Source organism: Astatotilapia calliptera, chromosome 14 (genome assembly GCF_964374335.1).
Source record: "Astatotilapia calliptera chromosome 14, fAstCal68.1, whole genome shotgun sequence".
Taxonomy (NCBI): domain Eukaryota; kingdom Metazoa; phylum Chordata; class Actinopteri; order Cichliformes; family Cichlidae; genus Astatotilapia; species Astatotilapia calliptera.
In genome coordinates this window covers 36,273,419-36,298,547 of record NC_137435.1, presented here as the reverse complement: position 1 = coordinate 36,298,547, position 25,129 = coordinate 36,273,419, and the positions used below count along the sequence as shown (strand labels likewise).

Sequence of the window (25,129 nt, the reverse complement as noted above, 5' to 3'; positions counted from 1 at the left end):
GTGTACTGTCTCAGTGGCTGATAGTGCCCCACAGGCCTCGGTGTTAGCTTGAAGACATTCATAATGTTTAAGTAGTTTAATGTGTCGGTGCTGACGATAAACACATTTTGAATGAAAGCCGGGGAACTTTGGTAGCACAGAAACAAGAGGCTATTCTTTGTGACCATATGGATCAGTCATATTACCATTATTTCAAATACTCCAAAAACCTGGGGTCCAGGATATAATTGGCTGTTTTTGACTACTTTTGATTTGGCCTCTATATTTCACCTTTAAAAACTTTTATCTTGCCAATCTGTTATTTTCTCATTTTGACATACTGTATCAGCACAATTTATCTAAATTCAGACAAAATTTAAAATACAAGTAGAAAGTGATATTTTTGCCTGTAAAAACCACAAGCATGTTTAACGAATCATTTTCATGACTTGAAATGCAAATGGGGCGATCGTGGCTCAAGAGTTGGGAGTTCGCCTTGTAATCGGAAGGTTGCCGGTTCGAGCCCCGGCTTGGACAGTCTCGGTCGTTGTGTCCTTGGGCAAGACACTTCACCCGTTGCCTACTGGTGGTGGTCAGAGGGCCCGGTGGCGCCAGTGTCCGGCAGCCTCGCCTCTGTCAGTGTGCCCCAGGGTGGCTGTGGCTACATTGTAGCTTGCCATCACCAGTGTGTGAATGTGTGTGTGAATGGGTGGATGACAGGTTGTGTAAAGCGCTTTGGGGTCCTTAGGGACTAGAAAAGCGCTATACAAATACAGGCCATTTACCAAATAGAAATTGTACATTTTTAAAAATATGCACAAGTTTTGCAAACAACAAAGTTATATGGTACTATTTACCTAAAAATGCAGCCAAGGCTCAGACGTTTTTTATATAACCATTTCAAACTATTTACAGAAAAATCAGGTGTTCTGCGTCAAATAAGAAGGCACAAAAACTACTTATGGAACTCCAAAAAATAGTTTGTGTCCACTATAACACAGATGAGAACAGCACAGGGATAAACCTGCAGGTTCTGACAGCAGCTGTGTCACTCAGGGTTTACACTTCAATCTGCTTTTGGTGGCTTTTTTGCAGCATCTGTCACATTCACTAGTAGAACTGACACACTCACAAGCAAAGCGTGTTTGCTAGCGCTCTCCTTAGAAAATGCCGTTTTTACCGTTGTTTAAAGCTTTCACTTGAGTAAATTAACTCATATCACTGCTAAGTAATGTTAGCAAAGTTCACAGCATATTCCATAATAGCGCTGCCATAAGGCATCACACTCAGTGCATCAATCATTTCTCCAGAGAGTTTGATAGTTAGCAAAATAATAATCATATTTTTTTTTTTTAAAATAGCATGTGTAACGTACACGTGCTGGAAAATTATTTACTAGCACTCACCTATCATGCGACTGGAGAGCGCAAACTCCGCCATTGTTGTTTTCCATCAAACACTCATTAAAACAGCAACCTACAGGTATGTTAGCGCACTCATCCCCGACTGTCCGAGGGAGGGGCGGGGTCATATATTGAAACAGACAGAGGGGCAAGGCAGCCCAGGCGGGGAAATTTTGCCTCTACATTTTGCGACTCATTTTATTTCTCTACCTGATAAGAAAATTATTCAATCAGATAGCTATTTATTGTGAATGAAATACAGTTACACTTTCAAGCACTTTTAAGCACCACATCTGAAATTCAAGCACTTTTCAAACCTTGAAAAGACAACATTAAAATTCAAGCATTTTCAAGGATTTCAAGCACCCGTACGTACCCTGAGTGTATCAACAGAGATTTTCATGTGACATTGTAGAGACATGTCAATTAAGAAAACTCTACAACTCTTAGAGCCTTTCATCGCCTCAGTTGAAATTGGCACTAACTTCTAGGCAGTCTGACGGTCTTGTTCCATGGCCTCACTAAACTCTTCCCAAAACCAAATTTTTGCTTCAGCCACTGCTCAAGCTGTGTTCCACTTGGCCTGCTGGCACCCATTGGCTGATTTTGAATTCCTGCAGGCTAATCAAGTCCGACGGACACTTTTTTTCAGCCTGATGGCTCCCTGTCCACCATCTGCTTTGGGGGTTACCACCCTAACTGGCACCAACCACCTTGGAGCCTTGCACCTTGCAGGTGCTGAACATTTTTCATTCATCTCTAAAGCTACAAATCTTTCCTTACCTCTAAAATATGCTCTGTTTGTTGTTCACGATCCAGTTTCCTGGAGGTTGTGGTGATCAGACCTGAGAAATAAACAGTAGACAACAATTAAACTATCAAACAAGAATTTAGGAAATGTGAAATCTGTTTGCTGATAATTCACTGGAGATAACTTAAAAATTAGTGCTGAGATTTGCCACGTTAATGCAGTTATGCCGTTAACGTCACTTTATACATTTTGGGTCAACTCTAAAGGGTGGTATGCCTGGTGGTATTCCAGGCTTATGTGGATCGTCAAAACAAATTATAGCAGAAGACAGGTCTCCTTCATGCCTACATTATGATACCTGGGTTATCTTCTAGCCCTGATTCCTTCTGTATCAAAACAACTCTCTAATATAGTCATATGCTGTGTCCAAATTCAGGGGTAGCATTTGTAGGCCACAATTTTGGGCAATTATGTCACAGTGACGCGACGAAAGCTTTCCAAATTTGAAAAGTCCTCCAAATGTGGCAACAAATGCGTCCTACTTTTCCCCAGATTTGAAGGTTGAGTTGCGTGTATCCTTGGTAGCCTACCATATCCCATGATTCATTGCGGGTCACACAGGAGGATTTTTCTTATAACAATCGCGGACGAAGACGGAGGTAATGCGGGAGAGGAATACACTTTTAGAGTCAATTTTGATTTTTCCGAATTAACCTTTTGGTGATATGTTTGAAGTAAATAACAAAAACAATAAAACAAGAATATTTATAATACATCAACAAAAATCAGGACTGGGATCCTCCTGGTTAAAAAAACAGTCCAGGACTGGGACACTCAGGTTAATCCTACAGTACAAGGACAAGGGTCTGGTCTGGTTAAGGAAAAGGTGGAGAACAACATAAACAGTTTTTGTAGAAAGGTATGATTTCATTCATTTGAAGAGATTAAAGCATTATTCTGATTATTAAGCTTAAGTAAAATATACAAATAAGTTGTGAAAAGACTTAAATTTTATACACTTTATCTGTGTAACTAAGCTTTTTTGTGAACTCAAAAATAACAATGTTTTCAGCTTTGTGACATTTTTACAGCCTATCTATGCACACAAATAAGTTACAGGATCAAATGAATAATAGAAAATAAATAGAAATAGAAAAAGTTCTTCTATAAGTTTCAAAGAGATTTAGTTTACACATTTTATATGAAACAGTAAATGTGCACAATCATTCAGGCACTGAAATTATCCATGAAACTAGTAATTCCTAAATGCGTGTAGATTAAAGGAAATTATTTTACCTGCATATGATTGTCTCTGATGAGCTTAAGGTACAAAACATGCCGGCGATGACAAAGTTTTTCTAGCTCCAAGAGAACTAAAAATGTACAAAAAATGGAGCGACATTTCTGGGTCCATTTTAAAGTTTTCACACCGTGGTGCTGGCGACCGGAAAAACATGGAAGTAAGGGCGGACTTGAACGAAGGCTAGATCAGTCAATTCAAACTGTCGGCCAGCTTTGACTTGTTTTGGCTTATGCTTTGGTCTTTCCTCTCATTAGCATTACTACGTCTGTAATGGCTATATTTTTCAGTGATCTGTCTATGATATATCTACATGGCAATACAATGACTAATACTTTTAATTATTTTAAAAACTATGAAGAACTTAACTTAAAACTATGAAGAAGTGGACCAAGCACTTGGGACAAATTACAATCCTGCCTTGACTGCACAGACTGGAGTGTTTTTGAAGCTGCAACTTCCGATTTGAATGAACATACTGACATCATACATAAGTTTTTGTGCAGACTTGTGTGGGCAGACTAAGACCTTTTGCAAATGCAATAATAACAAACCATGGTTCACTCCAATTCTGAAGAAGCTGCGCCAAGAAGGACCAAGGAGGAGACCTACAGCAGCAGGGGCTGGGCCCTGTACAAGTAGGCCAGAAATGAGCTGAGCAAGAAGATCAGGGTAAAAGGAACTGAAGGGAGAAGCTTAAAAACAACTTCTTAGCCAGCAACCCTACACCAGTTTTCAGAGGCCTGCAGCACATCCCCAGCTACAGGAGTGCATCCCAGCACCCTGAAGAGAAGCCGAATGGCTAACAACCTTAACACCTTCTACTGCAGATTTGAAAGACAATCATTCATACCTCCCACCGGCTCACCCTCACCTAATGCCTACACAAAAAAAACTACTTGCAGCCCTCATCCCCCTCCCCTCTGACCCCCGACCTGCATTAAAGATCCTTGAGGACGATGTGTGTCTGCTCTTCCAGAGACAGAAGACTAGAAAAGCTCCAGGACCTGATGGTGTGTTTCCCTCCTATCTGAAAGTCTGTGCCAACCAACTGGCCTCCATCTTTAAGAGATCTCTGGAGCTGTGTGAAGTCCCCTCCTGCTTCAAATGCTCCACTGTCATCTTGATCTCAAAGAAGTCCACCAAAGGATTAAATGACTACAAGCAAGCAGCAGGTGAGCACTGAAAAAGCATCACATCCCACTAAGACCATCAGCACCGGCCTCCCCCAGGGGTATGTTTTTTCCTCACTGCTCTTCTCCCTCTACACTAATGGATGCTCCTCAGGAGAATAATCTGTGAAACTCTTTAAGTTCATGGATGACAGGTACATCCATGAATCCACTGTCTGGTCCAGAACATGCTTACACATAACTGGTTAACAGTCAGGATGATATTTTCTGAGCCAAGGGAGTCCGAACAGAATGTCCCAAACTTAGACAGAATAGAATAAATAGAATAGATAAATAGAATTAGTAGGATAATATTAATAATCAAGTATAGGCAGGGAGGCGTCTTCTCTGTTTTATTCCAGGAAAGGAGCAGATACGGGCGAGGTCAGATGTGAACGGAGAGAGGAGAAGATTCACAGGGAGACAGAGGGACCGCCATGCCGCTTCCGGAAGTAGTCATAATAATACTTGTTATTGTAAAACTGTATAGCCCAATCTGAAGGTCATCCTTCATGTGAGGCAGGTGGCTGATTTCACACCGAGGTCCAGCGCTGTAAACTTGTAATTTCAATTGTTGAAGCCAATTACATATTTTAAACCATAGACATTCTCCTGTACTTCCTTAAGAAAAAACTGAACATGTCATACCTGGAGCTCACCCTGCTCAAGACAGTGGAGATGATGGTGGACTTTGAGAGACCTACTACTAATTGGTTTTGCCTCATGGGGATGTTTTTATTTCCACATTATTACCCCCAGTTTTGGGGGTCTATTATCCAATTACATGAATTTCAGTATACTTCTACTCAATTGTAACCGTTGTTGTTAGGATTAAATTACTTGGATGTCTTGATGCATGCTCAATTATCAAGCTAAGTAAATCCCTAAAGGTTGATTCTGTTCATCTGGACATAGCGTTTTGAGTGGGAGAAACATTTTGTCGCAGTAATTGGTTACTGCTTTGTAATTTAGTGGTAATAACTTAGAAATTACCATATTATTAGGTTCTTGTTTCTGCCTTGTTACCCTGCTATTATCACTTTATTACCAAGCTGTAAGTGTTACTGCTACTTGTTATGCACAGCAGACAAAAGAAAGATAATTCATTAGTGAAAAAAATAACCTATAACCTAAACCTATAATTACAACTCCTGGTTTCTAATTAAATTTGCTTATGTTAACATATAGCACTACCTTTTTGATGAAAGATGCACACATGCTTTCTCACCAGTGCGGGTATTGACGGTGAAGAAATTCTGTGGGTTTCCACTAATAATGCGGTAGTTGAGCCTCTCAGCAGTAGTGGAGAGTGTGGCATCAGGATCTTGAGCCTCGATCTGGATTACAGAAACATCACGTGGAGAATTCTCAGGCACTGAGGTTCGGTACAGAGGTTCAGAAGTCAACGGGGCGTTGTCATTAACATCCTCCACCTGGATAAATACGTCAATACTGGTGAACTGAGGAACCACACCGTGGTCGGTGGCATAAACTGTTAGCCAATAGGAGTCCTTGCTCTCTCGGTCCAACATATCAGTGGTGTAGATCACGCCTAATAGGGGAAAAGACAAAAAGAACAAGAGCAAGAGCTTACTACAAAAGTATCAAAAAAAGAAATGCCACCTATTCAAGTAATGCCAAAGCTGTTTTACACTGTAGCTGTACAACTGGCTAGTTCTATTTTAAACAAGAATAGAAATTTCAGTGAATCATTTCCATTTTGTAGTTCAGCAGGTAGAGAAGGTCATTTAATAATCCGAAGATTGGTGGCTCAATGTTAGCCCCAGTCTGCATGCCAAAAATCCTTGGGCAAGAGGACAACCCCAAGTTGCTCTGATACATCCATCAGAGTAATACAATCCATGTTTCCATGTCTCTGTATTTATGTTAGACATAGACTTTATTTAATCCCACACTGGGGAAATTCACTTGTTACAGCAGCGCAAGGGACAACAAGAAAAGGTGAATTAGAGATGCATTAGAAAACAATAAAAAATAAATAAGAAAAATAGCCTGGAAATTAAAAAAAACGGAAAATGCTATACTATGGACACATGGGTTACTATATACATTAAAATACACAAAGATTTTCCTTTTAATATATACATAAAGTACAGTGAGAATGATCATAATATGAATGTATTTATAAACAGTATTTATCCTATAGGTCTGTATAGCCTGACTGACTCAATCAGGTCGATCCCCGGGCTCTCTGTCCTGGTCGTTCTGTCCTTGGGCAAGACACTTTACCCTACTTGCGTACTGGTGTTGGCCAGAGGGGCCGATGGTGCGATATGGCAGCCTCGCTTCTGTCAGTCTGCCCCAGGGCAGCTGTGGCTACAACTGTAGCTTGCCTCCACCAGTGTATGAATGTGAGAGTGAATGAATAATGGTATTGTAAAGCGCTTTGGGTGCCTTGAAAAGCGCTATATAAATCCAATCCATTATTATTATATCAGCAAATAGGCTACCTATTCCAGAGCCCACAGTTTTTAGTGGTGATCCACTCAAGTTTAATCATTGGAAGTCATCCTTCCAAGCTCTAATTGAAAAGAAAAACATTCCAAGCTCAGAGAAAATATTCTTCCTTCAGAAATCTGTTGGAGGAGTGGCTAGAGAGGCATTAGACGGTTATTTTCTGATTGGTTCAGATACTGCATATGATGCTGCATGGGAACTGCTCAATGAGCGATACAGCCAGCCTTTTATGATTGCCAAAAGCCTGCCGAGACAAATTACATGACTGGCCAAAAACAGCGTGAAGAGAGAGCGCTGACGTAAGGAAATTTGTGGACTTTTTACACAGTTGTGAATGTGCCATGGCTCACAATGAGAGTCTGCGTATTCTTGATGATGGCATTGAAAATCAAAAACTGACAGCCAAGTTGCCTGACTGGTTAAGCAACAGATGGAACCAAAAAGCCACGCAGTATCAGCTAGAGCAGGGGTGGGCAACTCCAGGCCTCGAGGGCCGGTGTCCCTGCAGGTTTTAGATATGTCCTTCAACCAACACAGTTGATTTAAATGGCTAAATTAGCTCCTGCAGTTCTCCAGAGGCCTGGTAACGAACTAATCATGTGGTTCAGGTGTGTTGACCCAAGGTGAGATCAAGGTCAAAATGATAATGAGAATGGTGAGCAAAGATCCCAGAACCACACGGGGGGACCTGGTGAATGACCTGCAGAGAGCTGGGACCAAAGTAACAAAGGTCACCATCAGTAACACACTACAACTGCAGGGAATCAAATCCCGCAGTGCCAGACGTGTTCCGCTGCTGAAGCCAGTGCATGTCCAGGCCCGTCTGAAGTTTGCCAGAGAGCACATGGATGATACAGCAGAGGATTGGGAGAATGTCATGTGGTCAGATGAAACCAAAGTAGAACTCTTTGGTATAAACTCAACTCGTCGTGTTTGGAGGAAGAAGAATACTGAGTTGCATCCCAAGAACACCGTACCTACTGTGAAGCATGGGGGTGGAAACATCATGCTATGGGGCTGTTTTTCTGCCAAGGGGACAGGACGACTGATCCGTGTTAAGGACAGAATGAATGGGGCCATGTATCGTGAGATTTTGAGCCAAAACCTCCTTCCATCAGTGAGAACTTTGAAGATGAAACGAGGCTGGGTCTTCCAACATGACAATGATCCAAAACACACCGCCCGGGCAACAAAGGAGTGGCTCCGTAAGAAGCATTTGAAAGTCCTGGAGTGGCCTAGCCAGTCTCCAGACCTCAACCCCATAGAAAATCTGTGGCGGGAGTTGAAAGTCCGTGTTGCTCGGCGACAGCCCCAAAACATCACTGCTCTCGAGAAGATCTGCATGGAGGAATGGGCCAAAATACCAGCTACTGTGTGTGCAAACCTGGTAAAGACCTATAGTAAACGTTTGACCTCTGTTATTGCCAACAAAGGTTATGTTACAAAGTATTGAGTTGTATTTTTGTTATTGACCAAATACTTATTTTCCACCCTGATTTACGAATAAATTCTTTACAAATCCTACCATGTGGATTCATGGATTTTTTTTTTCACATTCTGTCTCTCACAGTTGAAGTGTACCTCTGGTGCAAATTACTGACCTCTGTCATCATTTTAGGTGGGGGAACTTGCACAATCGGTGGCTGACTAAATACTTTTTTTTGCCCCACTGTATTCCCCACCATGGTGTATACCACCCTCAAAAGCCAGAGAAACTGCGAGTGGTCTTCGATTGCTCGGCAAGATTTCAAGATATATCATTGAATGACCACCTTCTTACAGGGCCAGAGCTCACAAACACCTTGGTGGGAGTTCTTTGTAGATTTCGAAAGGGCCCAGTCGCTGTTATGTGTGATGTGGAATGAATGTTCCATCAATTCCATGTAAAGTCTGAAGACCAAGACTACTTGAGGTTCTTATGGTGGGAGAATGGTGATCTCGAGTCTCTGCCATCAGTTTTTTGGATGAAAGTCCATTTGTTTAGAGCAGCTTCCTCACCTGGCTGTGCCAATTTTGGACTTAAACATCTAGCCACAGAAGGTCAGGATCGATTTAGCCAAAGCACTGTCAAGTTCATCTGAAGAAATTTTTATGTTGATGATGGACTGGTGAGTGTAAGGTCTGATGCTGAGGCAATCGAGCTGATTAAGGAAGCGAGAGAGTTCTGCAGTGCAGGCAAGCTTAGACTACACAAGTTCATTCCCAACAGCAAGAAGGTATTGGAGTCAATACCAAAGGAACAGTGTGCTGACATTGTCAAAGAGCTGGACATAGATTTAGGGGAGCCGCTCCTAGAAAGAGCACTGGGTGTGCAATGGTGCGTATCCTCTGATGACTTTCAGTTCAGAGTAACTGTCAAGAAACACTCAACTCAACCAATGGTATCATGTGCAATCCGAAGACAATCCGGCGGACCATGCTTCAGGAGGGTTATCGGCAGATCAGCTCGTTGCTTCAAATTGGTTCACTGGCCCAGACTTTCTGTGGGAAAAGGAGCTACCCACCAGAGATGCTCAGGTGGGAGAGGTTAGTGACAATGATCCAGAACTTCGAAGGGCTCAGATGTTCAACACCAGGTGCAAGGTTAAATAGAACATTGTTGGACCGCCTGACTAAGTTTTCTGACTGGAAAAGAGCTGTTAAGGCTATTGCTTGTCTTAAACGTCATGCTAAGCAAGTCAAGGGTCTTGGTCCCAAACTCAATGGAAGTACAAGTGTTGAGGAAAGACAACAAGCTGAACTTTTCATAATCAGATTGGTCCAAAGAGAAGCATTCAGCAGTGAAATCAAGAATTTACAGCAATGCAAGGACGTAAAATCCAAAGACAAAACAAACTAGCTATGCAAATTAAGTCAATTTTTGGATGAGCAGGGTGTGCTGAGATTAGGCGGCCGCTTAACAAAAAGTGATCTTCATCCACGTGTTAAACATCCTGCCATTCTGCCAAAAACAAGTCACGTGTCTTCTTTATTGATCAAGCATTATCATGAGAAAGTACAGCATCAAGGAAGAGGTATGACTGTAAATGAATTGCGATCTAATGGGATATGGGTCATTGGATGCAGCAGTGCAGTTGCCTCACATATCTTTAAGTGTGTCACATGCAGGAAGTATAGAAGGAACACACAAGATCCAAAAATGGCAGATTTGCCAGAGGACAGAATGGAAATTACCCCTCCATTCACATATTGTGGCATGGATTGCTTTGGACTGTTCTATGTGAAGGATGCAAGAAAGGAACTGAAGAAGTATGGTCTTCTCTTCACTTGTATGTGTTGCAGAGCTGTACATCTCGAAATACTTGATGTGTCACGGTTCTGGGTCAGTTTGACCCAGTATTTTGAGTTGTCATGTTTTGGTTTGATTTTGTATTTTGTATTATATTCTGATTCTTGTTCTTCCTTGACTATTATTAGAATTCTATGTTTCAGTTTAGTTAAGGGTTTAGTTCTTAGGTTTTGTTTTGGTGTCCTCGTTTTTCCTGCAGGTGTAGTTTAGAGTCTTGTCTGCGTCTTTGTGTTGTTATTGTCACGGTCCTGGGTCTGTGACCCAGTGTTTTGAGTTTCTTGTGCCTCTGAGTTTTTTGTATTATGTTCTTAGTTCTCTTTGTTGTCCCAGCTTATTCTTTAGTGTAGTGTCTTAGTTTGGTTTTCTTGTATTCTGTTTAGTTCTCTGAGTATTTAGTAGCTGCCCTCTGTGTCTCTTTGTTGTTGGTGTTGTCTGTGTTCTTAGTTGCTCTGTCTCCCCTAGTCTAGTTCGCGTCTCTGTGTCATACTTCCTGTTTTACATTGAAGGTCCGTGTCTTATGTGAATGTGTTCAGTTTACGCTTCCTTGTCTTGTCAGTTCTTATTTCCCCCAGCTGTGCTCTCCTTCTGTGTCTCATTCCCCTCGTTGCTTCCCAGTGTATTTAAACCCTGTGTTTCTCTGAGTCTGTGTCGCGTCGTCCCTCATGCTGTGTGGATCTCCCTGTGAGTTTTAGCTCATTGTTTCCCAGTTTAGCTTAGTTTACTTTGTATGCTCGTTTTTCTGTGACCAGCAAATAAAGCTGTGATTTTGAGTTCATCCCCTGAGTCTGAGTCCTGCACTTTGAGTCCTCATCTCCTGCCTGCCACACAGCATTTCATGACAGTTATTTCCTTTTTTACTTTGAAGGTTCATGTCCATGTGTGATGTCAGCGTGTTCAGTTTTACTTCTCCCCTGACTTTTTATCTGATCTAGTCCTCAGTTCAGAAAAAAAGTTATATAGTGGGTTATTTTAACATCAATATATAAGGCTCAACCGCAGTGGAGGGGTGGTGCAGTGGGTTCAGAGGCACTGGTAGGGGAGTCTGCTTGACGCAGCTGTGGGTAGATATTTAATCATGCCTCTGCTGTCTCTAAAAACAGTAGCATGTTGGGAGAAGGAGAGTACTGAGCTGGATGTATGAAAACAGAGCAGAGGAGCAGTGAGTTTTAAGCTGTGTTATTTTCAGCCAAAGTGTGTGAATAAAATAGAATTTGCACTTATCCAAGCGTCTCCAGTGTCAAGTTGGGTAAGTCAGTAATATTAATCCCGGATCGTAAATGATCGCATTCTATTTTAACAAACTCTGGAACTGTCCTGATATATGTCTTAGGAAATGGACATTTAACAGTACTCCCTAAAAACACTATTTTTGAGTGATCATATTTAGATAATGTTTAATTTTTTGAATTACAGTAACAGCACTTTAGCCAGCCTGACAAAGAGTTAGAGCCCCATTAAGCCAAGCAGTCCTTAAGCTTTACCTAGTAATGACTTGATGAATATTCAAATCCATCGCACACGTGTCATAAAGTGGCGCAAATTTCATAACTGCTGAAATTTACTTAAGGTTTTCTCTCATATCGACCTTTCTACATTCAACAACTTAAGCAATTTTTTTCAATTTATTACTAAATCCTATTCCTCCAAAAATGCTCAAAGAGCAGTTCAGAATATTTTGCTACCACTGAAATTAAAAGAACTGTGCTGTAGCAGTTTGAATGTGTGGCATAGCCTTCAGCTTTCAAGGCCCTCTTAAGTAGAACCAGTTCCCAGTTTGAATTTGAAAGACAGACATCGTCTCCACTTTTTAGATTAGGCTTAAGCGGATAACATTTCAGGGGGCTGGGTTTGTGACCCAGCATTTTGAGTTTATTTTGTACTTTTGATTTCTTATCAGGGCTCTACAGTGTGACCAATTGAGTTGCAAATGTGACCTAATTTCTCAATGGTGCAACTAAAAAAAAATCCTAGGTTGCACCAGTGCGACCAGCCGTTTGAGTAAAAGAAATTTTTTTAAAAAGTGCCCGCAAGTCTGAAAGTCCGTGTGCTCAACAACAAACAAACATACATTATGCCCAAATCGTGGTCTAAACCAATCAGAGATAGTCAGGGGTGGGACCTCTTTAATTGGCTGTGGTCCAGATATTCCCGTTGGCCTACATGTATGTGCGTTTGATAGTCCAGACGGATAGATAGAGGTGAGTAGTAGGGTGGGTTTCAATAATCGATATTCCGATTAACCCTCTCAGGCTCAAATTAAACTTTTTGTTGCTAATGCACAACCAAGTCCTGCAGTGGTACTTCTGAGTAAAAAAAAAACCCTCATAAAATATGTATGTGGAGTAATTAGGTTGTTAGTTTTTAACTGTTGCAAATCGGCAACGCCTGCCTTGAGAGGGTTAAAACTGATTTTAGCTTGAATAACGCAATATTGATTCATTAAATCCTGAATCAATTGTTAAATATAAATGCATTTTGCCAGTAATGCCAGGAGGTCACCAACCTATTTCAACAACCACCAAACAGCTAAAACAGTAAATGAGAGAAAGTAAACAGATTCCAGATAAATGTAAACACAAAGTGTGGACCTGACGCATCAGTGAGTCGACAGCACACAGATTTTGAGCTACAGGTTTTGTCCCTCTCAGACCAAAATGCACTTCAAGAACAGTTTCCCCATCTTAAATCTCTGTTTTCTGCATTATTCATTTGCTTATTACACACCAGTCTACCATTGTGTACAGCGCTGTCGGTCGCTAAAGCCTCATTTCTGCTGTTCAATACTGAAGAAATATAAACATTTTACAGTGATGCCAAATTACAAAACGCTTAGCCATGTCTCTAATAAAGTCTCTGTAACATTACTCTGCTTCACTTCTGCAGCATCGGGTAATGTTCTTATGTTGATTCATGGTTTTGTTACGTTTTTGTTCTACTGCAGAATATTTTTATATCTTCTCTTTGAACAAGATAGAAATTTAGGAGTAACATGGCCTTACAAACCCAACAGTGAGATCTTAAGAGATCCAGCCTACGGCTCTTCAATGGAGTGTCACAGGGTCCCCAGGAAAAAAAATTGTAAATGTAAAATAATAAAATAAATATTCTTCTGTATCAATAACAAAGCATAACATAAATTATTCAGTAGCAATTACACAAGAATATCCAGTAATGTCCCTGCCTACAATTAAACACATTCACTTACCTAAAATTGGGGGCATCTGCTGTGGCAAATGGGTTCAAGCCAGTGTTGCCAACTTAGCGACTTTGTCGCTATATTTAGCGAGTTTTCAGACCCCTTAGCGACTTTTTTTTAGAAAAAAAGTCGCTAAAAAAAGACGTGAAAGCGCGTATCGCTTTTACTCTCAACAAGCAGTGGGTGCTGTAACGCAGTCAGTTCTTCTTTTACTCGTATGCTGTTTTGTGGATCACAAGGTTTAAAACTACTTATAAACACACACACAAAGTAACTCCACCAGAGTGCCTATTTCAGGTCACTTTTGCCGGTCCAAGCCCGGGTAAAGGAGCAGGGTTGGAATTGTGACATTAAAAAAAAAACAATAATTGCTAAAATAAATTTAATTTGTAGTTCTAAATAAACTCTATATGCATTTAGGACGTTTTTTACTCACTTTATGTCTCTTCCACGATGTTATTTCTCTCTCCAACAACATACCGTATTTTCACGACCATAAGGCGCACTTAAAAGTCTTAGATTTTCTTCAAAAAGTGCGGCGCGCCCTATGTGTTGTAAGGAGGACGTAGTAGAGAACACCATGAGAACGTTAAAGGGTGAAGTGTGGGCGTTGATCGTATATACCGGGACAATCGCACATACTTGTATAAAAGAACAGGTATGTGCGTTATGCAGGACATCGTTGTTTTAACAACCCTGAAAATGGCAAAGAGACACGCTTACGAAGCACAGTTTAAACTGAAGGCCATCAGCTACGCGGAGGAACATGGAAATCGAGCAGCGGCGAGAGAATTTAAGATTAACGAATCGATGGTTCGCAAATGGAGGAAGCTAGAAAACAAGCTCCGGCAGGTCAAGAAAACGCAGCTGAGTTTCCGCGGACATAAGGCGCAGTGGCCCAAGTTGGAGGAAAGACTCGAGCGGTGGATCATCGAGCAAAGAACGAGCGGGAGAAGTGTTTCGACGGTCACCATTCGGCTAAAAGCAGTTTCACTAGCTGAAGAGATGAACATTGAACATTTCCAAGGAGGTCCGTCTTGGTGCTTTCGTTTTATGAAACGGTGCCATTTTTCCATCCGGACCAGGACTACGGTAGCTCAGCAACTTCCAGCGGATTATAAGGAAAAGCTGGCCATCTTCCGCTCTTACTGCAGCAAACACATCGGCGACAAAAACATCCAGCCCAGCCACATCACAAACATGGACGAGGTCCCACTCACTTTCGACATCCCGGTGAGTCACACTGTGGAGAAGAAGGGGACCAGCACGGTAGCGATACGCACAACGGGGCACGAAAAGTCTTCTTTCACTGTTGTGCTTGGCTGCCATGCTAATGGACAGAAACTGCCGCCTATGGTGATTTTTAAGCGAAAGACTTTGCCTAAAGAGAAGTTTCCAGCAGGAATCATCATTAAGGCAAATGAAAAGGGCTGGATGGATGAGGAAATGATGAAAGAGTGGCTGAGGGAGGTGTATGTAAGGAGACCAGGTGGTTTTTTCCACGCATCACCATCGCTGTTGATCTGTGACTCTATGCGTGCCCATCTCACAGCCGATGTGAAAAAACAAGTGAAACAAATGAACTGTGAGCTTGCTGTCATTCCGGGAGGCCTGACAAAGGAACTCCAACCGCTGGACATCGGTGTGAACCGCCCGTTCAAAGTAAGGCTGCGAGCGGCCTGGGAGCGATGGATGACCGATGGAGACCAGTTTCACCAAGAGTGGAAGGCAGCGCCGGGCGAGTTACGCCACAATTTGCCAATGGATTGTAGATGCTTGGGCTAACATGTCTGCTGGCACTGTTGTTCGAGCTTTCGCAAAAGCCGGCATCATTTCCGCACGGCACGGAAAGTGACTCTGACAGTGAAGAAAGTGAACCTGGCATGTTTGATGGAGATTTAGCGCAGCTGTTCAATTCAGACACAGAGGATGAGGACTTCGATGGGTTTGATTGATGATAAAAATGTGAGTACCAAACTTTGTTTTGCTCCTGCTTTATTTTTAAATATGCACACTTGTATGCTTGTGTGTTGTTGATGATGACGATTACCGGTAATAGAAATGTGAGTAAGGTACCGAACTCAGGTTTGCTCCCGCTTTATTGTTAAATACGCATACGGTACTTGTATGCGCCCTATGATCCAGTGCGCCTTATGTGTATGTTAAATACAGTAATGGCACACATAACTGAGACTGCGCCTTTTAGTACAGTGCGTCTTATGGTCGTGAAAATACGGTATGTTCTTTTATGCCTTTTTGATCCAGTAGTCCACTTTTTGTCATTGTGTCCTGGTCCGGCTATCTTTTATTGCACAATATCTTCATATTCCATGTTCCATATTCATTACTTATAGCGGGGACTATTTTAATAAATTATTATCTGGGTGTTCTAAAAGCTGCAGTTAGAGTATTAACAATAATGCGAAAATAACTAACTGTGCAGATTTTATATCTGAAAAAGCACGGTAGGTTACTGTGTTCCCCAACTCACGCTGTATTGACTTCTTTATTTATTTTAGTTAAAACAATACACTTCAGTAACAAGAACGTTACAACACTAGACAATTTTATACAACCATATAGTGTTTTAAAACCATAATTCAAACTGTTATGCAATAATTCTCATTTGCCATGACACGCAATATCATTTTCAAAGAAAACTCACCTGTCTCTTCATCTATGGCAAATCTTCCAAGCCCACTCCCATCTCGAATGGAGTACTGAACTTCTCCATCTCTGCCAGCATCATCATCATTAGCTGTGACCTGGAGTAGAGTGGTTCCAATCCGGGCATTTTCTTTAACTAATCCAGTCAAAGCAAAATCAGAAAAGTATGGGGCATAGAGGTTTTCATTCACATCTACAACCTCCACCTCCACAAAGGTAACAGAAAGAAGAGAAACAGGCCTTCCTTTGTCTTTGGCCTTTACAGTAAGGTTGTAGAACTGCTGTGTCTCATAGTCCAGCTCCTTTGTGAGTCGAATAACTCCATTTGCCCTGTCTACTTCAAACCATCCATTATAATCACTGGCTAGGGAGTACCGAACCTGGCCTCCCAACCCCAAATCTGGATCCAGAGTTTCTAACCAGGCTACAACTGTTCCTACTGGGAGATCCTCCAGAACCCTGGTTCTGTACACAGCAGGGATAAATAGTGGAGGACAGTCATTTACATCCTCCAAAATGATTTTCAGTGTGGTTACAGAAAACTTCTGGCTTCCTTTCTCCGCTTTGTCCCGAGCCTCAATTTTTAGGTTAAACGTAGAGACAAACTCCCTGTCTAGTTGGCCAGCAACATATAATATCCCACTAGTGGAATTGATACCAAACTGAGTGGTGCTTGTCAAAAGAGAGTATACAATCTCACCATTGGGCCCAAGATCTTTGTCAATGGCCTCAACCTGGATGACGTCAGTACCTATGGCTAGGTTTTCAGGTATGACAATTCTAAAGCCTCCTTCTTGCAAAAATTGGGGTGCATTATCATTTGCATCTTCTATATAGACAGTAAGCAACCGCCAGGAACTTTTCTGTGGAAGGCCAAGGTCATAGAGAGTTAAGTTGAGGAGATAGCGATCTCTTTTTTCTCTGTCCATGTGTAGGAACACACTGATAAGTCCCGTCTGTATGTCAATGGTAAAACAGTTATCAATATTTCCATCTGAAATAGAGTATAGAATTTGACCATTGAAACCTGTGTCCCCATCATAGGCATTCACATTGAAAACACTTGAGCCTACCTTAAGGTCTTCCTGCACAGTAATATCTGTGGGAAATGTTTTGTCAAACTGGGGTGCCTGCCGATTCACAGAAAAAAGGTCAATAAAACCTTCCTCAATTTTAGGTTTATTGCTAGCTTTGGACTTTTTCAGTAACTTTTCAGCTAATTTTTGAGCCACATTTGTTTCTTTACATGTGAAACGTTTGGAAGAAGATTTTCCATAAACAACTGAGATATTGACAAACATAGGATCCGAAAAGCTCTCACCATCAGTGGCAGTTATTTTTAAACTAAATAAACCACTCTTTGGATGGGCTCTTGAGAGAGAATGCTGCAGTGCAAGAACCCCTGAATCTGGGTTGAGGTCAAAGTACCCCTGTTCGTTACCTGAAATAATCTTATATTTCACTAACTCTAATTCATCTATATCAATTGCAGACATTGTAGTAATAACTTCATTTACTGGAAAATCCTCAGGAATAATCCCCTGGCATGCTACCTTCTCAAACAATGGCTGATTATCATTTACATTTTCTAGATGGATTGTTACATTGACTTCACTTTCTCGTCTGTAAGGAGACCCCCAGTCAGATGCTCTGACTATGAACATAAAGCTTTCTGATGAGGATTCAAAATCCAGCTCTTCAGTAGTGCTTATAACACCAGAAAACTGATTGATTTTAAAGGGTAATGGCTGAAGACTGGAAATGCTGTAAGTTATGTATCCATTTTCACCTTTATCTTTATCAACTGCAGAAATTGTTAATACACTGGTTGCAACTGGTACACTTTCATTAACAAAAACCTCATAAGAGGACTGAGCAAATGTTGGTGTGTGATCATTGGCATCCTGAATGGTTACCCTCACTTTAACTTTGAGATTACTATCCATTTCCACTACTTCAAGATTAAAGACATCCTGGAACACCTGAGTGAACCAGCGAGCAGTAGAGATTACACCCGTTAGGGTATTCATTTGAAAAAAGGATGAATCCGCAGAGGTTGTTAAGATATATTCTGCATCATCAGGTTCTGGTGTGATTTTAACAGCCACTACAAGTGTACCTGGAGGTGAAATTTCATTTAAACTGACATCATACAACTCTTGCATAAATTTAGCATCTGAATTTTGATGTTTTTCGACCTTGATTTGGATGACTTCAACAGCAGATAACTTCTGTGGGGTGCCCCTGTCTTTAGCCTGCAAGCTAAGATTACAGCCATAAGGGTACGTTTGACTTATTGACTCAAAGGCTTTAATAGCAAACTCTCCTTCTTTAGTTCTGTCAACAAAAAACTGCTCTGACGGATCTCCTCCTACAATGACCAAGGAATCTATTTCTCCATTTAAGCCTTCATCTTGGTCCTCAACAGTAACCACTGCATACACAAGATTTTTATCCAGCCATGAGGGGCTGTGGGTGAGGACATTCATGAGTGGAGCATGTTCATTTAAACGCTCTACATGGACAAAAAGTTTGGCTGTGCTGCTGATACCATTATTTCCATAAAGCTTCATGCCACGGTCCACCGCTAGAATTTCTAAGTCATAACGGTTCTGCTCATCGACATTAAGCCTTCCACTGAGAGTAACCACTCCACTAGTTGGGTGTACAGCAAACAGTTCAGTTTTTTCCTTGAAAAAATAGTAAAACTCTCCATTGGAACCGATATCCGCATCTGTGGCAGTAACTTGTGCTATACTAGTTCTGAGAGGGGTACTCTCTGCTATGGTGACGGAGTATGTGGTAGGAGAGAACAAAGGCCGGAGGTCATTCATATCCAAAACCTGAATACTGACTTTAGTCCAGGTCTCAAGAAGAGCCTCTCCCTTGACAGAAGCTTTCACTGTCAATACATAATTATCCTGAATCTCTCGGTTCAATATGGCGGCATTACCACCTTTAGTCCTTATGCGTAAGAAACAGAAGTCTCCGAGTACATACTCCTCTGCCTTGAAAAAACCGTCATCGTCACCTGAGGTGATTCTGTAGCGGATCTCCCAGGAGTGCTGGGCGAGGTGGATGCCCATTTTAATTTTACTGTTGGCATAGGTGCGTGCTGCTGAGTTTTCATAAATTGTGGCATGGTAGACAGGCTGAGTGAAGCTGAAGTGAGATTCATCTTGAGGAGCCCCATGGGTGTTCTGACCGTTGCAGAGTGGTGACTTCAAGAATACCAACAGCAGCAGCAAGGCCAGGCGGAGATGAGGGGCTCGAATGCCTTCCCACTGGCTCATATTCATATCCATTCCATCATAACTCCATGCTGAAGCAGTCTAGAAAAAGAAAGGCAGAGACATAGAGAGAAACGTCAGCAACAGGAGGGGGGATTCTTTTCATTCACAGTCTCTGCCAATTAACCATAGTTAATAGCCATAGTTAACCATTAGAGGAGTAGAGATGGTGAAAGAGATGACCGAGCTGAGTGCAGTTACTTGGCAGCCATAATGAAACTTACATCATCCTTGTGCAGTATGTGGATACCGACAATCAACGGCTACTTTTAGAAAAAAAAAAGCTGTGGTTGTTTGTCAAGGAACAAAACAATTATATGGTTAGGAAGAATTGTATCATCATCAACATACTATAGAACATAACTGCAGAGACAAATTGCTACTATACTTTGACCCTATCATAACCCATTTTCTAAATTACTTGAAAATTGCAGTACTATATTTCAAAACCATGTAATATCACCAAAAGTAAGCCAGATGTGGTTTCAAATGCAAAGTAGCTACTTTTTTCAAAGTGTTCTCTCTTTTATTAAAAAAGAAAATACTGTGTTCTGTAAGTAAGCAGCCACAAGTATGTGCCAATCTGCACTTTTGGCCTGAAACCTTTTCCAGTAAAAGCCATGCTGTAGCTGTAAGACTACCACAATAGTCTGCATTTTGGTGACTAAGCACTTTCTCCACAAGGGATAAAGAGATGGAGTGGAAAGGCAGATGGTTTCCGAGTCTTCTGAAAGAGTATTTACTTTCTGTTGAAAGTAAACCTATTTAGCTTGGCAACAGTGCCCCCAAATTGAAACAATACAAATTGAAACCTGAGCGCGCATTTAAATAAAATTCAGTAGTCATTCGTGAGTGAAAAATGTGACGATAATCCTAAGAGAAATGCAGAAAATATCACTTTTTCTTCTTTTTCTCTGACATTATTAAACTGTCAACTGAGGCACACTAATTATGCCTCAGTACTGAAATAACCCTTCCAATCTGTTTTTGTTCACTTTTGGCAGAGTCACTACGTATCTTAGCTAATACAGTAATAATACATACAAATGGTTGTTTTTCCCTATTTGTACTTGGAGTAGAAACAATTTAAGGGATTCTGTCATTGCAACATCTGAAATACTATTACCATTAATTTTATTTATATAGTACCAGTTCACAATCTTAGGTTTATTGCTGTCTCAATACATTTCCTGAAAGGCATGGTTCTGCCAAAATTTATAGCAGACAGCTGCCGCTCGCAAAAGGAGCAATGGCAAATGACAAAGCAGTGGAAGCTGAAAAATTGCTAGAAGTGTAACTAACAGAGGTATAACGGACTGAAAAAAGATGAGTGAAGAAGAAACACTCATTCTGCATTTATTGATTAGTTATTATTAATCGCTGGCGGTCTTCTACAGCCTGTTTTTGTCCTGTCTTCCAGCCTGGTTTATCTGGACGTTTTTTCTGTTAGAAGGAAGAAACCTTGCCACCGTCGCCAAAATACTGGCTCATGATTGTTAGGGTTTTCTCTGTTTTGTTTGTATTACTGTAATTTCTTTACTTTACAACATAAAGCACCTTGATGCACACAGTTATATCATAAATTAACTGTGATGTATCACATCTTTGGAAAGCTGAGTACAATTTCTCTAGCCACACCCAGGCCTGATTACTGCCACACCTGTTCTCAATCAAGAAATACCGTAAATAAGACCTGCCTGACAAAGTCGAGTAGACCAAAAGGTTCTCAAAAGCCAGACATCATGCTGTGATCCAAGAAATTCATGAACAAATGAGAAACAAAATTATTGAGATCTCTCAGTGTGGAAAATGTTATAAAGCCATTTCTAAAGCTGAGGGACTCCAGCAGACCACAGTATTATCCACAAATGGCGAAAACATGGAACAGTGGTGAAACTTCCCAGGAGTGGCCAGCCGACCAAATTTACCCCAAGACCACAGCTCCTGGGATATTTTTGGTCCAAGAGGTCACAAAAGACCACAGAACAACAACCAAAGAACTGCAGGCCTCACTTGCCTTAGTGTTCATGATTCCACCATAAGAAAGAGACTGGGCAAAAATGACCTGCATGGCAGAGTTCCAAGACGAAAACCACTGCTGAGCAAAAAGAACATAGAGGCTCCTCTCAGTTTTGCCAGAAAACATCTCGATGAACCCCTAAAGTCTTTTCGGAAAATACTATGTGGACTGATAAGACAAAAGTTAAACTTTTTAGAAGGTGTGTGTTCCATAATATTTGGTGTAAAATAACGCAGCTCTCAGAAAGCGAACGTTATTTCAACAGTAAAATACATGTGATGGTCTGCGGCCGTTTTGCTGCCTCAGGACCTAGACGACTTGCTGTGGTAAATAGTACCATGAATTCTGCTGTCTATCAAAACATCCTGAAAGAGAATGTCTGCCCATCTGTTTATGACCCCAAACAGAAGCACAATTGGGTTCTGCAGAAGAACAACAATCCAAAACACACCAGCAAGTCCACCTCTGAATGGATTAAGAGAAAGAAAACAAAAACTTTGCAGTAGCCTAGTCAAAGTCCTGACCTGAATCTAACTGAGATGCCCTGGCATGACCTTAAAAAGACAGTTCATGCTTAAAAAGTCCTCCAATGTAGCTGGGTGCAGCTCCTTTGCAGAGTGAGCTGCAGATGGGCAGGTGGACAACGAGCTCTGTAGTAAAGGTTTAACCCTTGCATGTTACGAGTTCTGTATTCTGATAATTATAACATATACTATATTATGCCTATATTAATTCAAATGCTGCAAATATCCCTCTGTAAGAATTGGGCACCTCAACATGCCAGTTTTGTCTAATTAAAAGAAGTAAGAAAAAACTTTAGTACCTTTTTTCATTCAACAGTACACAACATTAAGCATTAAGCTTAATATTAGACTCCATCTGCTGAAAAATGTAAACAGTTGACAGTTCTGAGCTGTATTTGATATTATTTTGTCATTGTTGGACAGATGTGGTTTCTGAGGATATAAAAGTTTCAAAATGATAATTATTCATCAAACTTTCCATCTCTTCAGATCTTCTTATAAACACTGTAAACAATGCGAGCTTAAAATAATTTTTCATCATTCTGCTGCATAATTGCTATGTTGTTACTATACCAGCAAATCCCACAAGCTTGTGTCAGCTAAATGTCTGCCACACACACCACATCAGCCACACAAAAAAATAGCATCATTCTCTTGAGAGAAGTCCCACTTACTGTCAGCTCTAAACACCCTGTCATTAGCTTTTTATTACAGGCTAATTAGCCTTGAAATACATGGCAAACGGCAACCAGCAACTTCTACTGGAAAGAGAGATAATGTTGCTTTGTCTGACCTTGCTAATACACAGCTATAGGTTAACATGTAACTCAGAGAAACAGTCCTGCTGGCAAGCCTGCTGGTCATAAAACCTTTATGGATCTATAGAAAGATGTTACCAGCATGTAAAGTTAAGCACACATATGCATGGACACAGGCACATATGCATACATACTCTCAGTGAAAAGCTGACTGAGGCAACAAGGTAATGTGAAGCATAGGGATGGGTATTGAAAACCGGTTCTTGTTGAGAACCGGTTCCCACTGTTTCAATTCCTTGGAATTGTTTGCCATTTTTGCAAACGATTCCCTTATCGATTCCAGTCACCCTGAATGACGTCACCACGTTGCGGAGCGTCATTTACCTGGCAGGAAACATGGCTGCTAAAACGCTAAAAAGTTTGGTTATACTTTACAAGAACGGAAGACAACAGGGCAACTTGCAATACTTGCAAAGTAGATATTTCATTTAAGGGAGGAAACACTACGAATATGCAAAAGCATTTGCTCACAAAACACACGATGACCTTAAATGAATGTCGTGTTTTTAATTCCGCTCCGGACTCGTGAATCTCAACCCAGCAGCAGCGGTAACGTTTGCACGTCCTCTCCCGTTAATGCGGCAGGTAAATAATCAACTAACAGTGCATATTATGTTAGCGCGATCTGCCTTATCTGCCATTACTGTGCGTTTAGGTGACCATGATGAGAGAGACACACAGAGTCTGGCTGGCGCTCGCTGGCAGTTCTCGCTGCAGTCTACCGGTAGCGTCTCCTTTCAAGCCAGAATAGACTAATGTTACCGAGCAGTGACTAAGTTTGTGGTCAAAGGCTTGAACCCATTTGCCACAGCAGGTGCCCCCGATTTTAGGTAAGTGAATGTGTTTAATTGTAGGCAGGGACATTACTGGATATTCTTGTGTAATTGCTACTGAATAACTTATGTTATACTTTGTTATTGCTACAGAAGAATATTTATTTTATTATTTTACATTTACAATTTTTTTCCCCGGGGTCCCTGTGACACCACATTGAAGAGCCGTAGGCTGGATCTCTTAAGATCTCACTGCTGGGTTTGTAAGGCCATGTTACTCCTAAATTTCTATCTTGTTCAAAGAGAAGATATAAAACAAAGTTCTATGCTAATCGACCTTAGTGTTCTCCTTTTTTAAAAAGAATCGATAAGAGAATCGATAAAGAATCGAATCGTTAAACAGAATCGAAAATGGAATCGGAATCGTGAAAATCTTATCAATACCCATCCCTAGTGAAGCAGCAAACAGAATAGTTTTTTTCTTTACCATACAAACAAGTATCTATGCGGTAGAGATCAGAAATGAAAGGTTTCTTCCTTCATGAGTTGACTAGAAATACTCCTCCCCGAGTCTAGGAATTATCAGCCACTCACAATTCACCAGGGCTGCAGACCAAACTCTCTCTGCGTCCAAATGTGGTGAACTTACAAGCTAAGAAGTGAAACAGACAACATATATTGAATCGCTGTGGTTTGGAAGCATTTTGATTAGGACATTAGCCTGTACTGAAAGAAGTCAAGTCAAGTCAGCTTTATTTCTATAGCACTTTTAAAAGACACCAAGTGTTGGTAAAATAAATGAGATAAAAAGATTACAAAACATCTATATATACACACACACATGCATGTGTTTATATGCTTGTATATACAAATTTTTATACAAGCATACAAACACACATATATATAAAAAAAGGGTGAGGGTAACAGTGGTCCTCGGAGCGCTAGGTGCAATGACTCCCAAGCTTGCCGATTGGCTCCAGCAGATCCCAGTATGTGCAATATCTATCTATCTATCTATCTATCTATACACACACACACATTCGCGTGTGTATCTATACAGAAGACAAAAAGCATATGAAATACAGGTACAGCCACTCTCTCTCTCTCCCTCTCTCCTGTTGCTACTTCAATCATGAAACTGATCAATGATCAGCTGATTGGCTTTTGTGTCGCGAGTCCGTCTCTCTTGTTTGTTTATTGCCCACTTCGCGCCAGAAAGAGGAAACTAGCGGCTGAACAACAGCAGCACATTTAAGCTTGATAAGCTGTTGTTGGAATTTATTTACGTTCTACACCAGGATCCTTTTCTACGTAGCTGACGGCTGGTAACTGTGCAGGGGCGGATCTAGCAAAGTTTAGCCAGGGGGGCCGATAGGGCATTAATAGGGAAAAGGGGGCACAAAGACATACTTTTCTTTCTTATTCTCATTTAAAATGTCTAGCTGTTAATAAATAATTATCTGAATCTT

At 41.1% G+C, this 25,129-nt stretch overlaps 1 protein-coding gene across 1 annotated transcript in view; it reads right to left on the bottom strand.

Annotated features, from left to right (window-relative positions):
• fat3a (FAT atypical cadherin 3a) overlaps positions 1–25,129 on the bottom strand; it is a 170,098-nt gene that overhangs the window by 98,984 nt on the left and 45,985 nt on the right. Inside the window, exons 2-4 of the mRNA XM_026192655.2 lie at positions 16,234–19,567; positions 5,834–6,157; positions 2,166–2,227 (exon numbers count right to left, since the gene is read on the bottom strand). Coding sequence (XP_026048440.2) covers positions 2,166–2,227; positions 5,834–6,157; positions 16,234–19,540 — 3,693 coding nt within the window. The 5' untranslated portion in view covers positions 19,541–19,567. The remainder of the gene's footprint in view (positions 1–2,165; positions 2,228–5,833; positions 6,158–16,233; positions 19,568–25,129) is intronic.